A 25,307-nucleotide genomic window follows, 5' to 3' on the forward strand; every position below is an offset into this window, starting at 1 on the left:
AATAATCTTTAAATTTTACCTAGACTTTAGAGAATTTTAAGATAATTCTTTAATCTAAAGATTTCCATAATATTCCTAAATAAAGATTTTTAATAAAATTGTTTTTTCTCTTTAAAAAAAAGTGAAAGGGAATTATTATTAAATTTCAAGTTAAAACCATTTTTATTCAAAACTAAATATAACACATGATTAATTGATATTGTTTTTGAATGGGCACTGTGGAGGTCCTAATCTTTTCCTACGCATAACCAAACTTCCAAACCTAACTCTGTTTTCAAAAACCAAAAATATTTTTTTGATAAATGTTAAATTCTTTTTTCGATTTTATTAAAAAGATGAATTTTTTAGGTGGTCAATTGCATATAACAAAAAAGATTAGTGATGACTCATCTGGTTTGAAGCTTTTTGAAATTTTCAGCTAACGATCCCCAAAACTAGTATGACAAGTGTAATTTTTAATTTTATAAATTGAGTTAAGAGATATTCATATTTGATATTTTAAATTAAATTATATACTACAGTTGTTTCATATATTTCTATGAAATTAAATTGGTTCTTACATTAAAATTGACATTTGTTAATTTTTTTATCTTTAATCTAACTTTATGCATTGTACTTTAAGAGAAATTAATTATATTATTATTTGCCATTTATTGTACCCATAATTATTATCACGAACCCTTAAAAATAATAAATTTATCATAAATATAAAATCACACTCATATATACTTTAAAATTTTTTTTCTTTTCTCAACAAGATTTCAATGTTTAATCAAGTGCTAAAAGTAGATTTTTTAAGTCTATTGTACTTTTTTTTTATATTTTTGTGACCGTTTTTAATTTTTTTGTTTAATAAAACTTTAAATGAACTATGTTAATTATTTGAATTTTTTTTTTGAAATACTTGTGCTCGACACATATATGATAAACATGAGTATGAAAGCCGAAAATTTCAAATATAAAAAAAATTGAAAAAAATAAAGATACTTATATTAAAAACATATATGTATTTGACATTTATTTTAAATTTTAAGTAATATAATATGTAATACATATATATATATATTTATATATCAAAGTATGAACTCTAAAAATGTTAATAGTAATCAATCTAAATATCTTTATAAATATTTAAATTAACAAATTTATCCTTAAATATATAACTTTTGTTAATTTAGTTAAGTTTAATTTAAATCAACTAAAATTAAAAATAAAGTTTATGTAAAATTAAACTACTTAAAATTTTAACTTTAAAATTATTAAAAGTGATTGACTAAAATATACTTGGTAATTATTTTTATAAATTTTAATTTAAATAAATTTTTTTATTATTAGACTCTTTTTTATAATTAGACTAAAAAAGTGGTAAAAATGATTAACTAAAATACTCATAATAAAATTTGAATTTAAAAAATATTAAAAGTAATTAACTAAAATATCATTAGTAATTTTTTTATAAATTTTAATTTAAATAATTTTTTATCATTAGATTTTTTTAATAAGTAAAATGATTTTTCACTTCAAATGAAAATACAAATAAAATGAGATCAAAGCTTAATGTGCATATGAATAAAACAATTATATGAAAATTTTTTATTTAGTTGTTGTAAATACAATTATGGTGTAGTTTATGTCAATAAATAAGTTTATTAACGATAATCATAATCAAGTCATTGAAATTTTTTTTTTTACTTTCAATTTTTTTGTTTTAATATATTAACTTTATATGTATGTTAATAATTTTGTTAGTTATGTGTTTTATAACTTGATCATTTGATTATTGATCACATAATTAATCCTTTTAGTCACTTGAAATAATTTTTTAATGTCTTATTCCTACAATTTAGTCTAATCTCTATAATTAATTTTTTTTTATTTTTTCTCTAGAATTTTGTAATTGTTATTTTTATAATAAAAAACTAATATCAAATTAAATGCATATCAGTTACGTCCCATCCACCAACAATTATCACTATATGATTAATTGAACACTCCAATTGGATTCTCCACCTGTAGAACTAGATGATTTAAGAGGTGCTAGAGCTATTAGTAGCTCAAGATAGAGTTCGGTCAAAAAGTTATAACAATTGTTCACATTGATTCAAAACAATAATTAATTTAATTTTCTCTTAACTTTTATCTTAATATGCATATATATGATTAATTTATATCTTAAGATTATTTAAATTTTCTTCATTGTATTTAATTACTCGTTGTTTTTGTTATCCAGATGATTGAATGATCTAATATGAATTATTTTAAGTAAAAAATATCAAGTGAAGTAAAATTAACTATTTTTGGTGATTTCTTTAAAGGTATTATAAAATTTATTGGAATTATCTTTTGAAAGTGTTTATGCCAAAATTACATTCATTCATGAAAATTGATGTTGTCAATACTTAAAATGAAATTATTAGAAATTATATAAGTATTATATAATAAGTTTGTCATTTTTAGAATTGAAATTTTCTTAAGAAAACATGACCAGTACCAAGATTAGGAATTTATTTTATTTTATTTTTTAGAATTATGTATTTTAATATTTTTATATAAAAAATTATGTATAATAAAAAATTTAGCTTTTAATTGATGGAACATACAATTACATTCAATTGGTGAAAGCACCAATGGAGGATTATTCTAAACAGAAAAATGAGATGAAAAATTAATTAGTTATACATAACTCTCTCTTTTCCATATAACAAAGAAGGTTAGTGATATATGATATTTAAATGAAAAATATACAAATATATAGATTTCAAATTTCTTTAAGATTAATATGAAACTCTTTTATTTATAGAAACATTGTATACTTATTCATTTTTTCTTTTATATCAGTTCAAGAATATTCTTTGTTATATAAAAATTTTTAATGTTGTCATGTTAGATAATATTTGCTCAAAAGAATTAAAACTTATAAAATTAATTATTACTTTACATCTAAAATAAAAAATTATTATAAATTATAACTTAACTAAACTGAAAAGTGATTTAAAGGCATTCATTAGTAAAATTCATTTAATAAATATTTATGTAATTATGTATTTAGTATTTCAATCATTTTGAATTTTTATTTTTTATAATTTTGAGTTGAATTTTAGACTTACGATGAGCGACCTGAGCAAATTTAACTTAATAATTGGTACATGTTTCTTTTTGTTTAAAAAGTTAGATTCAAATCATCCTAAATTCAAATAAAAAAAAACTATACTTAATTACTTATAATTATAATTTTACTTTAAAAATACTCTTAAAATTAATTAACTAATTCAATCACAAAAACAATAAAAATAAAACATTAAAGATGAAAGGAAAGAAGCTTAAATAAAGAACTTTTACATTATAACAGAATATGAATAACTGATATTGGATTTTGATTGAGTTACTATTTCAATTCGAATTTGGTTATGTTCAATCATTTGGGATTTTAAATAACTATTAAGTTTTTACTTCTTAAAATCAATTGAAATTGAGTCAAGTTAGTGACTTTTATAGTTAGGTGCATTATATTATTTTTAATTAAATTAAAATTTAAAATGAATAAAAAATTTATTTATACTCAACTTGAACTTTGAATTGTTTTAAGTTTAAGTTGATTAATCCATGTTAATTTAACTGTACTTTTATGGCACTAATAATAAATTTCAAAATAGAATAAGAATATAACAAAATAAAAATTTAAGTACAAAAGTGATGGAGATATACTAATGATAATTTTAGAAAAAAAAAATCCTCATGCCTATGTTTTGCAGAGATCAAAGAATTTTTTTTTTGAGAATTTTGAAATTCATGTGATAAAAATGTTAATCTAGATCAATGAGTTTATAATCGTTATTTTGTTAATCAAGCTATTACTATATGGGTTGAGGGAAAGAATTTAAACATTTCATTTGAAAGAGATTATATTATAGAGTTAAACATTATTTAGAATGTTATGACCCCTTATAATATTATTTACTCTTTCCAAATGAAGAAGTTAATTGGCATTAAAATATAAAAAAAGTCAATTTAAATTATGGTAATAAGAATGAAATAACAACTAAAAAATACCATTTTTTCATATAGTAGAAAATTATTTTATGGAGAATGCGAAATATTATTTACTCTTTTCGAATAGAAAAGTTGATTGGCACCAAAGTATATAGAAAGTTATTTTGAATGATGGTAATAAAAATGAATCAACAATTAAAAATGTACCATTTTTTAATTAGTAGAATAAAATTTTTTATGGAGAATATGAAGTTAATTATTGTGAATTTAATATTTTAAAATTATTGTCTATTTAATTTTTATAAATTTTATTTAGAAAATTAGTTCTCATTACTTTTATTATATATATATATATATATATATATAAAACAAAATTTTTACCCAAAATTGTATACTTAAAAATAAAAACCTAAGACAAAGTTTATTACTTTTATTAGTGACATAACATTCAGAATTTTCAATCTTTTATATGCAATTGTACTTTACTAATAGGTATGAAAATATATACACTAATAATTGAATCAAATCATCAATAAAACTTATTTTAATATGTATTATTTTACCATGAACTAAAACTTTTGAAGAATATCTTAGAATTATTTACTTAATATATATTGCATATATTTATTTAATTTAGTTTTAATACTTGCATAAATATAAAAAGTTATGATTTTAACTTATTATTACATGTTAAACTACATATAGCAAATTAAAAGCATTTACTTATGTTTTTCATGTAATTTAAACTTGAACTTTTTTTCTTTCTTTCTTTACCTTACAAATTACACTATATAGCATACGTTGTGATTATTAGTATTTTTTGGATATACACAAATCAGTGATAACATATTAATAGATAATTAATAACTTAGTAATTAATTATTAAAAATTGAAATGTAATAAGTATAACTTAGTAGTAATCATCAATAATTTAATATTAAATTAGTGATAATTTAATTCTAAATAAATAATAATTTAGTAATAAATAATTGATAACTTTTTAGTAAATTAGTAATAATATAATAACACATACATAATACCTTAATGATAAATCAATTATAATATAATTGTAAATGCATAATAACATATTACTAAATCAAGGATAACTTAACAAAAAATAAGTGATAATTTTGTAGTTAATTATTGATAACTTAGAATAAATCAATGGTAACTTAATAGTAAATTAGTAATAATTTAATAGTAAATTAGTTTTAGCTTAATAGTAATTAATTGACAGTAATAAATTATAAATAATTTAGTAATAAGTCAATGATAAATTAGCAGTAAATAATTGATAATTTAATAGTTAATCATTGAAAATTTAAAAATAAATTAATATAATTTAATAGTAAATTATCAATAATATAATAGTTAATCAGTGATAACTTAATAATAAATCATGCATAATTTAATATAAATTAGTAATAACTTGATAGTAAACCATAAATAATTTAGTAGTAAATTGATGATAATTTTATAATAAATAATAAAAAATTAAGTAGTAAATCAATGAAAACATAATTGTAAATATATAAAAAAATAACGGTAAATCATTGATAAGTTAGTGGTAAATTAATAATTTTGTAGTAAATAACTAATAATGTAATAGTAAATTACAATGATAATTTAGTAGTAAATTAATTAATTATTGATAACCTTATAGTGAATCATTGGTAAATTAGTAATAAATTAGTTTTAAATTTATAATAAATCATCAATAACTTAGTGAAAATCACCAAGAATTTAATAGAAATCATTAATAAGTTAATAATAAATAATTTATAAGTTAATGGCAATCGTTCATGAAATATAAACAAATTATTGATAATTTAATAGTAAATTATTAATAACTTAGTAGTAAATGACTAATAATATAACTGTCAATTATTGATGACTTTTTTTATACTTGAAGTTGTAAGAATTGAATTCTAATTACTAGTATAAACGTAGTCAAAACTTTCATTTTGAAGGTTATAATAAATTTTCCATGAACCTGTTCAATAAAAAAAATCAGTGAAAAAATTTTAAATTTGAATAACAATAATATTATCATATAAAAAGAAAATTTTCTCATATATTATTAGTAGACTTTTTAAATTCCATGTTTTGTAGTTGTAAATAAATAACAATATATTAATAAATCAATGATAGGTTAATAAATAATAAATGATAACTTAGTAGTCAATCATTGATAACTTAATAATAAATTAGTAATAAGTTAATAGTAAATCAATGTCAGTTTAGTAATAATTAATTGATAAAGTTAGTAATAAATCATAAATAACTTAATAGTAAATCAATTATAATTTAGTAGTTAATAATTAGCAACTTAAAAGTAAATCAATATAATTTAATAATAGTTAATCATCAATAATTTAATAGTAAATCATGAATAATTTAATGTAAATTAGTGATAATTTGATAATGAATCATGGTTAATTTAGTAATAAATTTGTGATAATTTTATAGCAAATAATTGAAAACTAAATAATAAATCAGTGACAATAGAATAGTAAATGTATAATAACATAATAGGAAATTATTGATAATTTAGATATAAATTATTGATAAACTTTATAATAAATCACCAATAATTTAGTTGTAAATTAGTTAATTATTGATAATTTTGTAATAAATTATTGATAAGTTAGAGTTTTTTTCCCATATCAAGATGCATTAAAATCTTTATTCCCAAATGGGGATAGCGTTAATCTTTTTTTCCCTAAGTAAGGCATTTCAAGCCACATAAACTGTCTAAATGCTCAAGTGGCAAAAATTGTCAGTTGACCATTAATCTTTTTTCATTTTCCTTTTTCTTCACTTTTTCACTATTTATCGTGGTCACCAATGGAAAGATCGATCTTGCCATGCTAAACACTTGATTTTGCCTTTTTTAAGTTTGCAAGCGATCGTCCATCTTCTATTTTGGTGATCACAATGGAGAGATTTTGTTTCAGCTTATAAGTTAATTTTCATTGAGATGTGCATTTGGGTCAATAGGATTTTAGTTTTTAGAGCTATCAGCGCCTCATCTATTCTCGTCTATAGAAGCAACCAACTTGACTTCTTTAATTGCAAGAGCCATAACGACAAGATTAGATTATGTAGAACCATGCTTGGGTAATGTCTATGAAAATATATTTTCCATTGGAAGCTCCACCTTTTTTATATTTATACATGACTTGATTTTCTTTTTCTACAATTTTTTAAAATGTGTAGAAGATATTATGTAGTCAGGTCCTTTGATTCTCCATGCTCTGTGCCTGACTTTAGACTCCTGTAAAAGAACAGTTTTTTCTAATTTTTCCATTAACATTTTTGCATCATCATCATCTTGCTCAATGCTCAGGGCCCAGGGTTGGTGAGGATCAATGCAATCAAATCCCAAATCCCGAATCCCACTAATCAAAACGTCTTCCCACTTGTATTAAACTATCACCATTTCTTGTTTTGTTTAGAGATCATAAAAGAAAGAGATTTCTTTTATAATTTGTGTTTGATTTGTAATAAAAAAGAGATGGACAAGAAAAGGATTGCGGTCGCACTTGTATGCCATGGCCACTCACGCCCCGTATCCTGTAAAAGAATAGTCTTTTCGAATTTTCCATAACATTTTTGCATCATCATCATCTTGCTCAATGCTCAGGGCCCAGGGTAGGTGAGGATTAATGCAATCAAATCCCCAATCCCACAAATCAAAACGTCTTCCTTCTTGTATTAAACTATCACCATTTCTTGTTTTGTTTGGTTATCATAAAAGAAAGAGATTACTTTTATAATTGGTGTTTGATTTGTAAAAAAGAGATGGATAAGAAAAGGATTGCGGTCCCACTTGTATGCCATGACCACTCACGCCCCGTCGTGAACCTCTTTTATCGTCCGATTACTCCAGATGGCTTTTTCCTCAATGGTGCCAGCAAAGATTCTAGTCCCATGCTGAGGAATGGAGAAACTGGAGATTGGATAGGAACATTTGAAGGACATAAGGCTGCGTTGAGGAGTGTTTGCTTGGATACAAATGCATTACGTGCTGCTTTCGATTTTGCTGACTTTATTGCGAAAGTCTGGGATGCACTAACAGGTGATGAATTTTTCTAATTTGAACACAAGCATAGAGTTCGAGCTTGTGCTTTTTCAAAGGATATACACCTTCTATTGACTAGGGAAGTAGAGAAAGTCCTTCGTATTTATGATTTGAAACATTCAGATGCACCTCCAAGGGAAGACAAATCTCCTGGTTCAATCAAAACTATTGTGTGGATTCATAGTGATCAGACACTATTAAGACAATATGGAGGAGTGGTAAACTAGTTTAAACACTAGAAACCAAGTCATATGTGACCTATGCTGAAGTGAGTTAAGATGGTCGATACATCACAACTGCAGATGGATATACGGTTAAGTTATGGGATGCAAACCGCTTTGGGTTGGTAAAAAGCTAGAACATACCATGCACGGTTAAATCAGACTTACTAGAACTGAAATTTGGAAGTAAATTCATTGCCAGAGGAGAAGATATATGGGTTTATGCTTTTCATTTTCACACTGGGGATGAGATAGCATGCAATAAGGGTCAACATGGTTGTCCCTGCGCGTGTTTCTCACCAGGAGAGGAATTATATGCCTTAGGACATTAGAAAATAGCAGATTGACCCTCTGCCTCATGATGACACTGAATCATTTTGCAGCATAGGGTCAATTGGAAAGGTGAAGGTATCACCTGAAGAGGTTTCGCGCAAGATTCATTTGTAGCAAATGGGATTTTATAAAAAAAAAAAAGAAAAAGAAAAATTCAATTGACATGGTAGTTTTTTCCTTGTAAGCAGTGATACAATAGTGACTGGCTTCAATACCTCATTTAGGGAAAAAAAGATTAAAAGAACCGTCGAATGAGAATAAAGATTTCAATTCATCTTGATGTCAAAAATAATTTTGATAAATTAATAGTAAATTAGTTATAACTTTATAAGAAATCGTCACTAACTTATTAGTAGATTATCAATAATTTAATAATAAATAATGTATAATTTAGTAGTAAATCATTTATAAATTAATAACAAATCAATACTAATTTAATAGTAAATCATTAATAATTTAATAGTATATCATAGATAACTTAATAATAAATAGCTGATAAAATAATAGTAAATTAATAATAATTTAATTATCGATAATTGATAAATTTTTATATTTAAAGTTATCAAAAATTGAATCTTAATTACTAAAAAAAATAAAAATAAAAATTACATTTTGAAAGATTAAGATAAATCTACTAAGAAACTATTCAATAAAGATTTAATTTAAAAAATTCTGAATTTGAATAAAACAATATATTATTTTATAAAAAATTATAAAAAAAATGATCAGAAGATTAATTATTAAAATTATATTAAAAAATTATCAAAATTTTATCAATAATCCCAAGATAAAATCATGTTACTCGTGCTTTCACGGGCCGCCCATCTCTTAATCATTTTTGTTTTAGTTTTTGGTTAAAACGTGTTTTGTCAATTAAGATAATTGGCTTGTGGGGCCGCCATCAGAGCTAAAGGGGTGTTGGGCCCGAAAAATTTTAAAAAATCCTTTTAACATATATATACATATATGTATAAATTATATACTATAATTATTTTATATATTTTTTTAAATTAAATTGATTCTTATATGAAAAATAAAATTTGTTAATTTTATTTTTTATCTTTAATTTAATTTTATGTATTGCAATTTAAGAGAAATTAATTATATTATCATTTGTCACTTATTGTGCCTATAATCATTATCATAAATTCTTAAAAATAATAAATTTATTGTAAATATATAATCACATTCATGTGTATTTAAAATAAAATTAACTCTCTTTTTTCCCAACAAAATTTCAATCTTCAATCAACTATTAAAAATATAACTTTAGGTTTGTTATACTTTTTTTTAATATATTTTTGTGGCTGTTTTTTAATTTTTTTTGTTTAATAAAATCTTAAATAAATTATGTTAATTAATTGAATTTTTTATTTTTTAAAAATATTTGTGTTCGACACATATATAATAAACATGCGTATCAAAATTGAAACATTTAAATATATAAAAAATTTTAAAAAAATAAGCATGTCTATACTAAATGCATACATTTATTTGATACTTATTTCAAATTTTAAATAATATAATAAGTAAAAAAATATATAAATTTAATTAATCTTTCAAAATCAAATATCTAACATCCGTGATAATTGAGAGGATGACGTCCAAGTTTCTGTATATGGAATGGCCTTATCTGCCTAAACAGGCAAAATCGTGTTCCTCGTGTTTTCATGGGTCCCTCCGCTCTTAATCATTTTTGTTTTTTATTAAAACATGCTTTAAATATTTTTTGATACACAAGCTATTTCCTAGTCATTCCAATTTATAAATACTGCGTTGCCCTTCATTTTAATGTACCAACCACACATCCAAGTTTGATTGAGGGAAAAAGGCTTTGCTCTCCAACGGGATCATCAGAAGAAAACCAATTTCATGGCAAATATGCAGGGCAAGATCAAGAAAGCTTCGCATATGCCTTCGAGATCGTCATCTCTTGTGTGCTGCCGATGTCAATGCATGCAGCAATTCAGCTTGACATTTTTGAGCTCATAGCCAAAGCTGGTCCAGATGCCAAGCTCTCCCCAAAGGAGCTAGCAGCCCAGTTACCTACCAAGAATCCAGAGGCATCCTCTATGCTGGACCGCATACTTAGAGTTTTGGCCAGCCATGGTATTGTTGGTTGCTCTTTGGCTGATGATGATGAGGGTAATCCACAGAGGCTCTATAGTTTAACGCCTGTGTCCAAATTCTTTGTTCAAAATGAAGATGGGGTTTCATTAGGCCCCTTGATGAACTTGATTCAGGACAAGGTGTACCTTGATAGTTGGTGGGTTTCTTCCCTCTCTCTTCCTCTGTGTGTGTGTCTTTAATTGTTCTTTTTTTTTTTTTTACTATGGGAGCCATTGTTCTCAGTCATCACTACTTTTGATCCTTGTTCTTGTCTAGCTTGTTTGAACTTTATATTTGGTAGAGTCAGTTGAGAGATGGAATATTTGTTCAAATATAGGCAGCAAAAATTCTTTTTCTTTTGTTTGGCCAGAAATAGGAAGCTGAAATTCTATATGTTTTGATTTTTCATCGATTAATATGTGCATACTTTCATGTACAGTCAATTATCAAATATACCAGTAATAAGAAACAGGAAAATGATCGATCTCCCCTGCGCCCCCCTTCCACTCTCTTTCCCTTTCCCTCCAAGATCTCTTTTTTTTTTTTTAATTTTAATTTTTACAAGTTTTTTGAATTTTTTTTGAAAAAGATTTATTTATCTTCTATTTTCCATTTTTTATTTTTATTTTAAGAATGAAAATAAAAAAAAATTACATTACTAACTTTTTTTTTTGACAATTAATGCTTTATTATTGATTAAGAAAATCACTTCAATTCAGATTTTAAAAAAGTTACTTCATAAGTTAATTTGATTTTAAGAATAAAAATTCAAATATTTAACTGTGAATTTTTATTCTTTTGATATTTAATTAATAGAACTCAGAAGTAGTATAATTCAAATGTATTTTACCCACGTAAAATTATTTATATACTCAAAGCATGGTTGATTCTAATATGTAAATATATAATTTGTTTATTATGAATGAAACTATTTCCTCTGATAGTAACATTAGAAAAGAGGCTAAAGGTTTTGTTAATTAGTTCAACTAATTCTAGTGGCTTGGTTGCTTTAATTTTTTTCAACTCAAAATCAATTGATCAATTTGCCTAAGTTCCATTTGACCTCACGTCATATAGGTCTTATACCTAACAAATTCCTGCATGGTAATCCACTGGTAGGTCGCAGCTGAAGGATGCAATTCTTGAAGGAGGAGTTCCATTTGACAGGGTCCATGGAACAAACGCATTTGAATATCCTGGCAGGGACCCAAGGTACAATCAAGTTTTTAATACTGCCATGATCAATCACACGACTATAGTTCTGAAGAAGATCCTGGAAAGCTACAAGGGTTTTGAGCAGCTCAACCGTGTGGTTGATGTTGGCGGTGGTCTTGGAGTCACCCTTAGCATTATCACCTCCAAGTATCCCTCTATTAAGGGAATTAATTTTGACTTGCCTCATGTTATACAACATGCTCCGGCCTACCCTGGTAACGTCTTGGTTTCTGCATTTTGGATTTTCAGTTACTCTGGTATCATCTGTTTGCACACTAACAAGATAATCGACATAATTACAGGCGTTGAAAATGCAGGAGGAGATATGTTTGAAAGTGTTCCGAAAGGAGATGCAATTTTTATGAAAGTAAGATATATCTTTTGCAATCCCTTGATTAAGAGTGCAAACAGTGGCGGATCTTGATAGTCGATTTTGAGGGGACTAACCGATATTACAGTGAATTTAAATTTTATTTATAAAATATATCTTATTATATTATTAATGCATATATATATATATATATATATATACAAGCAATATATTAGCAAAATATACATGTTTTCAAAATTATAAATTTTATTGATTTATAAAATCAATATATAAAGAAACATAATAAATTAAATAAATAGTCTTATTTAAATTGTGAATCTTTTTTACAATTTTGAGTATTTAAAAAAAAGTATAAGTAAATTAATTGTTAAACAATATATATATTTTTTATCAAAATAAGAAAAATAAACTATATAACTAAAAGAATAAAGTTTGAAACTTTAAGATTAGAAGTTAGGGTGTTTTTTTAACCTTATAAATAAGGTGATTTCAATTTGACTTTTTTGTTAAAAAAATTGCATGACAGAAATAAAAAAAATCTATGATAAAATTAAATGTGAAGAATTATATGGAAAAGTGGAATTGTAATCAATTAAAAAGGTGTAAAAAATTATGTTTGATACTTGATTCGAGATTTTTAATTTATTCGAATAATTAGAAAGTTAATTTGACTTTAATTTAATTTATATTACTATGATTTAATCTTGTGACAATTTTTTTAATTTTAAAAAATTGTACATAATAATTTATTGATAAATAAATAGATAAATAATAATATGATTTTAATATATCTGAATTTCAATGAATAAATCTAAATTATAAAATGACATAAAAATAAATAAAATTAATGACTTTAATTTGAGGGGCATTTAATTTTATCATAACATAAATATTAGAACCTAAAAAGTTTGAGTGGTGGCCAAAGCCCCCTCAAGCCAATTTTACCGTTCGCCTATAAATGCATGAACAAAACATTTGATGAAAATTTTAAAAATAAACTCAATTTCCATTTTTTTTTATTAAATTTAACAAATAATCATGAATAATATTTTAAGATTTATTAATTAAACGAATAGATTATAAATATTGTAAAGTTCGTTCATTTTCAATTTCTTTAAACTAAAAATGTATTTATCAAACAATTCGAGAACAGATTTAGTTTTTATTTATTTATTAATCTAACAAATGATTACTAACAACATCTTAAAATTTATTAATTAAACAAGCAGATAAAAAATATAACAAAATTCATTTAATTATATTCTATTCATTTTCACTTGTAACCTTGATCTGCACCTCTAAGTTACATATTCAATCATCTCTCACTAGTAATTGTTTTATTAGGCTCTTTTTACTTAATGCATTGCATTTTTTATTTTAGCTATTTGCCTTTTACCATCAAAAGTTGTTAATAGCAGATAACAGATAAATTAATGATATGAGTTGCAAAATTTATAGTGGATTCTTCATGATTGGAGCGATGATCATTGTTTGAAGCTGTTGAAGAATTGTTACAATGCCATTCCGGATGACGGAAAGGTTATAGTGGTTGATGCTGTCCTCCCGATTGTGCCCGAGACTGATGTTTATGGGAGAGGCATTTTACAGACGGATGTTGTTATGATGACTCAAGATCCAGGAGGGAAGGAACGGACAAAACCAGAATTCGAAGCCCTGGCAACTAAAGCTGGATTCAGTGGTGTCAGATATGAGTGTTTCGTTTATAACTTCTGGGTCATGGAGTTCTTCAAGTAGTTTGACTTTATATCATTGATGAAATTTGCTCTTGATCAGCTGGAAATGTAGCAAAACGATGGAAAAGAATAAAGTGGATGCTTGTTGTTCTATTACCATGCTTTCTTTTGTTGAACATAATACTTCATCTTAACTATATATATATAAATATAGAAGTAGCAAAAAGATCAATATAAATGGACTCAAATTTATTTTAAAGTTTGAATAATTTTGGATTTCAGTTATTTGATTTTGATTAATTTTTTTCAAGTTTGAGTCGTTTTTGTTTATGTTAATTTTAAATCATATACTTTTGAGTTGTCTTTTTATTTTTTAATTATTTTAAATTTGAATCATTTAAATTTAAATTTTTTTTACTTTAAATTTTAACTTTTTAATTAATTCAAATTAAGTTTGGATTCGAGTCAATTTTTAAATTTAAATTTATTTTATTACTTCTAATCTTATATAATAACAATTTTTTTATATTTCATGTTGCTTGAATTTAAATTTTGATTATTAAAATTTTGAGTTTAAAACTCTTTCAAAAAGTCAATGAATGTTGATATATAAAAGTGTTTTATAAATAAAATAAAATAAAAGTAAAAACTAAGGGAGGATTGACGGATCGGAGGCCTATTTGATTGGCCCTCAGCCAAACTAGATCCGTCGCCAACGAACCATACCCCGTCATTTCATTTTGTACTTTCTTTTCTCTTTCTTTCTCTCCTTTCCCAATGTCTTTCATTTTTTTTAATTGTTAATTTCAAAACTAAAGAATTTTTAACAACAAAACAAAAATAAAACGACGTAACATTTTTGACTACGTGTCATTATTTTATTGCTTACTTTTACGCCACATCAACTTACTGTTAATGGATTTAGTGCGTGGAGTGATTTACTTGGATGGAAATAAAGTTCGAGGAATTGGTTATGTTTTTTTTTTTAGATATCAAAGTGAGAGAAGTGATATAATTTTAGGATCAAATAAATATTTAATGGCCTTTCTGAAAAATGATATTTAAAAATTTTAAATTTCAAACTTTTCAAAAGTTATTTTTAAAAATTTAATTTTATACATGTTTATCTATATTTAAAAATCAAAGATTAATATTGATATTTAAAATAATAAGATAAAAAAATATTTTATTAATAAAATATTTTATAATTAATACAAATTTTTACATATTGAATATTATAATCTATAATCTATTATCTATCCATTTATCAGAAAAATGAAAATTATCGACAAAAAAATTGTTAATACATGTGTTCATAGACTATACAAACAAAATTTGATCAATATTTAAACAAAATATTGACATTTTAAGAGAAATATTGAGAAACTAATTTTGGGACATTTTTAGATTTAAGATGATAATGGATGTCGTAACGATTTTGTGTCCGTTCGATGAATTTGGAAAAGAAATAAAAAATAACGGAGTCGTTACCAATCTTTTTTGGTTAGGTGCGATTGGTCACCTATTAAAACATACTTTTTTAATAAAATCTTAAAATTAATTAAAATTTATTAAAAAGATAATTTTAGGGTCTGTGCAACTATCTGGGTTTTGGAGTTGGTTACGTGTAAGAAAAGATTAGCACCCCCACAGTACCCATTAAAAACGGTATCAATTAACAACATGTTATCATTTGATTTTGATAAAAACAGTCTAATTTTCGGTGTTCGAAAAATAATTTCTTTGATTTTTATTAGTTATTAGAAAAAAAATATTCTCAAGAAAAATAAATTAAAACCTTTTTATTGAAATAATTCTTAAAATGTTCCAGTACGTTGGTAACATTAAAAGAATTTTTTCTCACATAGAGATTTCTTAAAGTATTTCTACTCGGAATACTTTTAGAATCTCATCTTTGGAGGTCTAAATTTACTTTTCGTAAAAAATTATGTCATGTATGCAATGCAAATAATAACATGTTGATGCACACATTTTATTCTTTTTCAAAAATTTTATTATTTGTTTTATTAATTTTTTAATTTTAATTAAAATTTTGAAGAAAAAGAAATTTAATTATATTGAAGATTTTCTATAAATATTCCAATACGTTGGTAATATTTTACAAAAAATCTTCTCACCTAGAAATTTCTTAAAGCATCTCTACTCGAAATACTTTTAGAATCCCATCATTGGATTAAATTTCTTTCCTTCTTATTTTTATTACATATATTTTTAATTTATTAACCAATTTTTATTTATTATTTTAAAAAAAAATCTTTACTGTATTAAAAAGTTTTTATAAATACTCCAATACACTAGTAGTATTTTAAAAAAAAATTTTTCACCTAGAGATTTTGTAGACATCACTACTCGAAATACCTTTGAATCTCATCGTCGGATAAAAATTTTCTTTTCCTACATTACTTTAGTATTATTATTAAATTTATTTTTATATTATTTTTTTAAAGTTTAATTTAAAAATTAACATAATTATATTAAAAAAAATTTAACCACAATTTCATCATTTAATCTAACAAATATAAATATTTTAATATGTATAAATATTAATAAAATAATATATAAAAAATTAAAAAAAAAAAATTTTACCTGAACCGGACCAGTTAACGGTCCAGTCAACGTATGGTTCGGTTCGACGGTTCGATCCGATCTGGGTGGATCAGCGGTTCAGTACCGATTCGATTCGGTCTTAGCGGTTCGGTTCTGGTATAGTCAGACCGATCAGAGGCTGATGGAGAAACGGGTCATCGGGTTGGGTGCGCGAACCTCGGGTCAGGTTGCTGGTTGACGCGCGGATCCTCATTGGCTGAAACGGTGTCATTTTGGCCCTATGCTCAAAACGACGTCGTTTTGCTTTTAATGTTTTCTATAAATAACTAAAAAAAATTTTTTGTTCATTCTTTCGATTTTTCAAAAAAAAAAGGGGAAGAGAGCTCTGGGGTGAGCTCGTCGACTGATCGTCGGACCACCGCGCCTACCGCAATCTGGCTCGTCGTCGACGGTGGCTGCCGATGGTTTTCAATCACCGAAAAATGTCAAAATTCTTTTGGTGGTTTTCTTCGACGCGATTTTTCTGGATCCGATCTCTTTTTCATATGAAATAGCCCTGATTGATGTAGATCAGGGCTCAAAGTTTCGGTATCCTTTTTTTTGTTTTTTTTTTTATTTTTGGACAGAATCTACTTATTTTTTTATTTTTTTTGTAGGTGGCTTTTCTGGCGCTAGGTTCTCCTGCTTGGGGACTGTGATTTTGCTTTTTTTTTGGTGTTTCTGCAGAATTTTTTTTCTCAATAAAATCTTTCATTTTTTTTTGTTGTTTTTTCTTTTGTTCTCCTCATCTCCGTTTGCAAATAACAAGCTCTATTTATAGAGCTTGTTGGGATTCAAATCCCAGATCTTTTGAGATTCGAATCCCATTTTTTCAATTGAAAAATCACGCTTGCCATTCGTGATTGACAGTTTTTTGATCGACCGCTGGCAGCTAGCGACGGTGATTTTAGACTTTAGGGATTGTGCATTTAATGCACTAGATTTGAACGGATAAAGATGAAGAAAAAGGGAAAAGGAATGAGGAAATAAAGAAGAAGACAAACGCAGAAACGGGAAAAAAGCGAGAAAAAAATAAATAAATAATAATAATAATAATTAAAAAAATGGTGTTTATAGTTGCCCCTCTTTGCCTATTTTTGTGAGTCAGGAATAAGACAAAGATAAATAAACAACCATTTTGTTTGGAAAGATGAAACATTGAGAAAGAAGAAAGAAAAAAAAAATTTTTTTCTTCGACAGAAAATGGCTCATCTCAACAGAGGTTCAATCGATATTTTTGAAAGTTTAAAAGGCTCCTCTCAGCAGAGGCTTAACAACTTTAAATTTTTTTTTTTTTGAAAAAGCTCCTCTCAACAGAGGCTCAACAACTTTTAAATCTCATATCATGAAAAAGGTTCCTTTCAACAGAGGCTCAACAACTTTAAAATTCTCTTGAAAAAGCTCCTCTCAGCAGAGGCTCAACAACTTTAAAAATCTAATCTGGAAAAGCTCCTCTTAGTAGAGGTTCAACAACTTTAAAATCTCATCTGGAAAAGCTCCTCTCAGCAGAGGCTCAACAACTTTTAAAATCTCATCTGGAAAAGCTCTTATCAGCAGAGGCTCAACAACTTTAAAATCTCATATGGAAAAGCTCCTCTCAGCAGAGGTTCAACAACTTTAAAATTCTCTTGAAAAAGTTTTTCTCAGCAGAGGCTTAACAACTTTAAATATTTTTTTGGAAAGGGCTCCTCTCAGCAGAGGCTCAACAACTTTAAAATTCTCTTGAAAAAGCTCCTCTCAGCAGAGGCTCAACAACTTTAAAATCTCATCTGAAAATGTTTCTCTCAACAGAGGCTCAACAACTTTAAAATTCTCTTGAAAAAGCTCCTCTCAGCAAAGGTTTAACAATTTTAAAATTCTCTTAAAAAAGCTTCTCTCAGTAGAGGCTCAACAACTTTAAAAATCTCATCTAGAAAAGCTCCTCTCAGCAGAGGCTCAACAACTTTAAAATTCTCATCTGGAAAAGCTCATCTCAGTAGAGTCTCAACAACTTTAAAATTCTCATCTTAGAAAGCTCCTCTTAGCAGAGGCTCAACAACTTTAGAATTCTTATTTTGAAAAGGGCTCCTCTCAACAGAAGCTCATCAACTTTAAAAATCTCATCTTGGAAAAGCTCCTCTCAGCAGAGACTCAACAACTTTAAAAATTTCATCTAGAAAAGCTCATCTCAGCAAAGACTTAACAACTTTAAAATCTTAAAAAAGCTCATCTCAGTAGAGGCTCAACAACTTTAAAATTCTTATCTTGGAAAAGCTCATCTCAGCAGAGGCTCAACAATTTTAAAATTCTTATCTTGGAAAAGCTTCTTTCAGCAGAGGCTCAACAACTTTAAAATTATTATCTTGAAAAAGCTCCTCTCAGCAGAGGCTCAACAACTTTAAAATCTTATTTTAAAAAGGGCTCCTTTCAGTAGAGGCTCAACAACTTTAAAAATCTTATATCTTGAAAAAGCTCCTCTCAGCAGAGGCTCAACAACTTTAAAATTCTTTTATGTTTTCAAATTTGAGTTCTCATCTTTGAACAAGTAAATTTCCTCTTTTGAATTCTTTTGTTTGATCATTGTCTTTATCAAAATCTTGTTTTTCATTATGAAATGAAAAAATCTCTATCTTTGTTACAACTTATCATGGATGCATGTACTGAGTGCTCATAATGCAATGCATGTAATACAATCAAAATCATTCATTGTAGTAAAAAGGTTCTTGAAATCTCTCATTTTTGGCTTCTTTTATCAAAATTCTTATATGATCAATCTGTTCTCAACATCTGACCATAATATTTTTTTTTCAAAAGTCTACAACATCAATGTCTTGTCATGCTTTTCTCATCGTTTTTTATTTGCCTTTGTCAACTTTAAAAGTAATGCTGAGATCTTTCATGTTTATTTTTCTTTTCATCATTTTAAGTTCAAGATAAATAAAATGCAATCACACATTTCTCTTATTCACTTGTACGATAAACAAAAATATCAGATAAGGATAAAGAAAAGAATAGGCATTATTTTCAAAGGAAGGATAACGTATTTCATTAGGCTGATAACAAGTGCATGTCAAAGTGTTTGAGTTGAAACAAAAGTGTCAAAAGAATGATCATAAGATAATCATGAACAAAATATTCTCAAATTCTTTCTCTAAAACTAAATCAGATGACTTTTTTGATCATTCAGAGTTCGTCAAATTACACTTACCCCTGCATTATGGGAACTTTTCTTGATGATGCTTCTGCTTCACAACCAAGTCGTCTTTTTAGGTTTTCAGCTTAGATAAGTCATCATTTTTTTCTCTTTTTTTTAAGCAAAATATTTCTTCACAACATCTGAATTTATTGGGGTAGGCAAATCACCTCTATCCATTTCTGTCAAAATCAATACCTCACCAGAAAAGGCCTTTTTCACCACATACGGGTCTTTCTAATTTAGTGTCTATTTCTTTCGATTATCATGTTGATTTGAAAAGATTCTTTTTAGCACTAAGTCTCCTTTCCTAAAGCAACCGGGATGAATTTTCTTGTCATGTGCCCTCATCATCCTTTTTTGATATAATTGACCATGACAAAGTACTAACAGTCTTTTCTCATCAATGAGGTTTAATTGCTCGTAGTGATTCTGAACCCATTCTGCTTTCTCTAACTCTACCTCCATCTAGACTCTTAGTGAGGGAATTTTCACTTCGACTGATAGCACAGCTTTCATTCCATATACCAAAGAGAATGGTGTGGTCCTAGTAGATGTTTGGACTGATGTTCTATAAGTATGCAAAGCAAAAGGTAACTTCTCATGCCAATCTTTGTAAATTTCAGTCATTTTCTCTAGGATTCTTTTGATATTCTTATTCACAGCCTCCACTGCCCCATTCATTTTCGGACGATATGATGCCAAATTACGATGACGGATCTTGAACTGAGTGCATACTTCATTCATCATTTTATTGTTCAAGTTTTTGGCATTATCAGAAATAATTATCTTTGGAAGCCCATATCTGTATATTATCTCTCTTTTTATGAACTTACATACCACAAATCAAGTCATGCTAGCATATGATGCAGCTTCTACCCATTTGGTGAAGTAATCAATCATCACAAAAATGAATCTATACCCATTCGAAGCTTTTGAAGTGATGGGACCAATGACATCCATGCCCCACATAGAGAATGGCCATGGAAGAGCCAGAACGTGTAATGTTGATGGCGAAGCATAAATTTTATCAACATAAATCTGACATTTATGACATCTCTTAGCATAATCAATACAGTCACCTTCTATTGTCAACCAATAATAGCCAGTCCTCATAATTTGTCTAGCCATTATATGACCATTTGTATGTGCCCCACAAACTCCATCATGCACTTCTTCAATAATCTTTTTTGCTTCAGCTGCATTTACACATCTTAAAAGCACTTGATCTCGACCTCTTTTGTAGAGGATATCTCCATCAATGAAGAAACTCATAGCCAATCCTCTGATAGTCCTCTTATCATTTTCTATTGCATGTTCTGGATATTGCTGGCTTTTAATGTATTGCATGATATCATGATACCATGGCCTCCCATCAACATTTTTTTCAACATTTGAGCAATGTGCTGGTACTTCTTTTACATCCAGCTTGATGGGTTAGATTTCAGTATTTACATCTATTTTAATCATTGTAGCTAAAATAGCCAGTGCATCTACAATTTGGTTTTTCTCTCTGGGTAGATGCTCAAATTGAACTTCTTTAAATTGCTTGATCAACTCAGAGATGTAGTTATGGTATCGGATCAACTTAGAATCTCTTGTCTCCCATTCACCTCGTAACTGATAGATGACTAGAGCTGAATCTCCAAACACATCTAACACTTTGATTTTCTTTTCAATTACTGCTTGTAGACCCATAACACATGCCTCATATTCAACTACATTATTTGTGCAATTAAAATTTAACCTGGCTATGATGGAGTAATAATGTCCATAAAGAGATATCAAAATTGCCCCAATACCATGACCCAAAGCATTAGCAGCTCCATCAAAATACATCCTCAATGATTTTTTAACAGGTTCATTTTCTTCAATGGCCATCACATCCTTATCAGGAAATTTTAATTTCATTGGCTCATAATCTTCGACTGCACTATCAGCAAGAAATTCAGCTATTACACTTCCTTTAATAACCTTTTGAGTCAGATAAATGATATCATATTCTGAAAGCATAACTTGTCACCGTGCTATTCTTCCTGTCAATGTGGGCTTTTCGAAGATATACTTAATAGAATCCAATTTTGCTATGAGCCAAGTAGTGTGATAAAGCATGTATTGTCTAAGCCTTCGAGCTGTCCAAGTTAATGCACAACATATCTTCTCTAATGGTGAATACTTGGACTTATAATCAGTGAATTTCTTACTCAAGTAGTAAATTGCTCGTTCTCTTTTATCAGTTTCATCTCTTTGCCTCAGCACACATCCAATTAAATTTTTATGCACTGTTAAGTATAAAATCAAAGGTTTTCCTGGCATTTGTGGCACCAACACAGGTGGATTTGATAAGTATTTTTTGATCTTATCAAAAGCTTCTTGGCATTCATCATTCCATTCTCCAAGATCATGTTTTCTTAGAAGCTTGAAAATAGGATCACACTTATAAGTGAGTTGAGAGATGAAGCGAGCAATATAGTTTAATCTCCCTAAGAAGCTGGCACTTCTTTTGAGGTATGAAGAGGAGATAAGTTTTGGATGGCTTGTATCTTATCTGGATTAACTTCAATTCTTTTGTCACTGACTACAAAGTCCAATAGTTTTCTTGATTTGGCTCCAAATGTACATTTGGCAGGATTCAACTTCAACTGAAATCTTCTCAACCTATCGAACAGCTTTTTAAGATTGACTATATGATCCTATCTTTCTTAAGATTTTACGATCATATCATCCACATACACTTCTATCTCTTTATGCATCATGTCATGAAAGAGAGTTACCATTGCTCTTTGATAAATAGCACCAGCATTTTTCAACCAAAAAGGCATAACTTTATAATAAAATATCCCTTACATAGTCACAGATGTGGTTTTCTCCATATCATCTTGGGCCATCTTGATTTAATTATAGCCTGAGAAACCATCCATAAAGAAAAATGTGGAGTGCCTAGCATATTATCCACTAGAGTATCGATGTGAGGTAGAGGAAAGTTATCCTTAGGGCTTGCCCTATTCAAGTCTTGATAATTAACACACATTCTCACTTTTCCATCTTTATTAAGAACTGGCACTATGTTGGTTATCCATTCAGGATATTTTACCACCTCCAAAAATCCAGTATCGAATTGTTTCTTTAATTCTTCTTTAATTTTCAGCAGCATCTTTGGTTTCATGCGTCTTAGCTTTTGCTGCATCGGCTTACATCCTGGTTTTAAAGGTAACTTATGCTCTACAATATCAGTGCTGAGTCTCAACATATCTTGGTAAGTTCACGCGAATACATCTACATATTCTCGGAGCAACTCTTTTAGCTTCTGTCTTTCAGCTAGTAAAAGAGATATACCAACTTTAACCTCTTTTTTGTTTTCATCATCTCTAAAATTCACTAATTCGATGATTTTCTGATGAGATTCAATTGGCTTATCTTCATGTTATATTAATTTTAACAAATTAAAAGGCAGTGTGTAGTTATCTGAATCTTTCTCATTATGAAGTTCATCATCATGAATTAAGTTTTCAAAATCAAATCCAAGATTATTGCCATGATTATCTTCGTTTTCATTGTTTGGGACCCTGCAAAGGGTAAAATGAAGAGAATATTGGCACACAAAAATGGAATGGTAAAAAAATGATAGAAAAAAAAAATGAAGATGAAAACAATAGAAAAAATACGGATGCATTTTCTAAGTCTTTTATTAAAATGACAAATATAAACACACCATAAAAGATCTCCTAATACTTATAGAAAGTAATTAGGGATTTAAAGTTTCACAGTACAATACTTTTCCAAAGTTTTAAAAACAACAGGCAGCTCTGTAACTTTTCAATTATCCAATTCAAAATCTGAAGGACAAGGGTACATAAACAGCTCTTCACTTTGACTTTTTTTTTTCATCATCCACCATTTGAATGGCCAACTCTAAAAATTTTTCCATGAATCCTGCACTTGGGGCTCCTGATAAATCTAGATAAATGTATCTTCCCGAATGAAAAGAATCATAGAGGTATGGAATGACTATAGGCTCTGACTCCGGCTCATACCCTTTGAGATTAGCTATCATCTTATCTTTTTTTTCATTCACCATTCTTGTTCTGTCCCCTCTTATTGGCTTATATCCTAAGCCAAATCTGTCTCTCTTTTCATATATGGCTAATGACTTCGTGATTTCTTACAGGTTCTTTCTAAGTCTGACTTCAGGTCACCATCTCATCTTGATAAGCTGTTTGACTACCATTTTAGTTATCATAGACAAGTGTGGTGAATACAATTTAGATCATCCAGCTATATATGTTGCATTGACAATCTCGAAAGATCTATAAGAGCATTTCAGAGCTTCATCTGCTGATTTCATATAAGGAGTATTTATCGGTTGAGTTACCAATAAATTTTCTTCTCCTGCCACACATGTTAGCTTCCCTTCAATAATGAATTTGACTTTTTGATGCAATAAGAATGGAATAGCACCTGTTATATGGATCCACGATCTATCTAATAAATAACTGTATGAAGGAAAGATGTCCATAACTTAAAATTTCATGTTAAAAGTGCATGGGCTAATCTGTAATGGCACTTCTATATCTCCTAACACATCTCTTCTAATTCTATCAAAGGCTCTCACTATCATATGACTAAGTTTCATATAAGATCCATCAACAGGGAGTTTTACCAGAGTAGTCACAGGTATAACATTGATGGATGAGTCATTATCAATCAAAGCCTTAGCCATTATATGACTTTTACATTTCACAGTAATGTGAAAAGCCTTGGTACTTCTTTTACCTTCAGGATGAATCTTTTCATCATTAAAAGAGATATAGTTTGAAATCATCAGATTGTCAATAAACTGTTCCACATATTCAACAGAAGCATTGTGAAACACATATGTTGGATTTAGCACCTTTAGCAAAGCATTATGATGTGACTCTGAACTGAGCAATAATGACAATAACGAAATCCTAACTGGCATCTTGTTAAGTTGTTCTACCATGCTATACTCACTATGTTTTATTAACTTAAAAAATTTATCTGTTTCACTATCAGATACTGGCTTCTGACATTTTTTTTTTGGGTTGTGTCAAGACCACTCTGACTTTTATTTTCTTCTCCTACCTTGGCTTTCTCCTTTCTACCTTTTTTTGAAGCCTCTGGGGTATAGCACCTACCATTTCGAGTTATGCCTCCTACACCCGTTATGTTGGCAATATTTGGGTTCACAACGACATCATAATCATACTTTCAAGGTATTGCTTTATCATTCTGATATGAAAAAGGGCCAGAAACTTTAATTGTCACCACTGGTCGGGAAATGAGCTTTTCTAGCTTTGATGTTGGCTTCTCATCATAATAGATAGTTACCGGTCTATGCCCAAACTTATTCTTTGAATCAATGGTAGACACTTCAGCTTTCACCAACTCTTTTCTCTCTTGGTAAAACTCTATTCGACTTTCATCCATCAATTTTTGCACCTCTTGACGAAATTGGTGACAATTCTCGATAGAATGCCCCATAACACCTCTGTGATAATTACAGCTTTCAATTGAGTTAATTACTTCAGAG

General features: G+C 27.6%; 1 protein-coding gene and 1 pseudogene across 1 annotated transcript; both read left to right on the forward strand.

The window, feature by feature from the left end:
• Positions 1–7,275: 7,275 nt before the first annotated feature.
• On the forward strand, positions 7,276–8,790 carry LOC111304424 (uncharacterized; annotated as a pseudogene).
• Positions 8,791–10,225: 1,435 nt separating this feature from the next.
• LOC111302720 (isoflavone 3'-O-methyltransferase 4-like) lies at positions 10,226–14,136 on the forward strand. The gene is made up of 5 exons (XM_022898496.2): positions 10,226–10,283; positions 10,381–10,894; positions 11,857–12,167; positions 12,255–12,319; positions 13,742–14,136. The coding sequence occupies exons 1-5, from the start codon at positions 10,226–10,228 to the stop codon at positions 14,036–14,038; spliced, it is 1,245 nt and encodes a 414-aa protein (XP_022754231.2). The 3' UTR covers positions 14,039–14,136.
• The last annotated feature ends 11,171 nt before the right edge of the window (positions 14,137–25,307 follow it).

This window comes from Durio zibethinus, chromosome 13 (genome assembly GCF_047325235.1).
Source record: "Durio zibethinus cultivar Kanyao isolate XHJ-2024 chromosome 13, ASM4732523v1, whole genome shotgun sequence".
In the NCBI taxonomy this organism is placed as follows: Eukaryota; Viridiplantae; Streptophyta; class Magnoliopsida; order Malvales; family Malvaceae; genus Durio; species Durio zibethinus.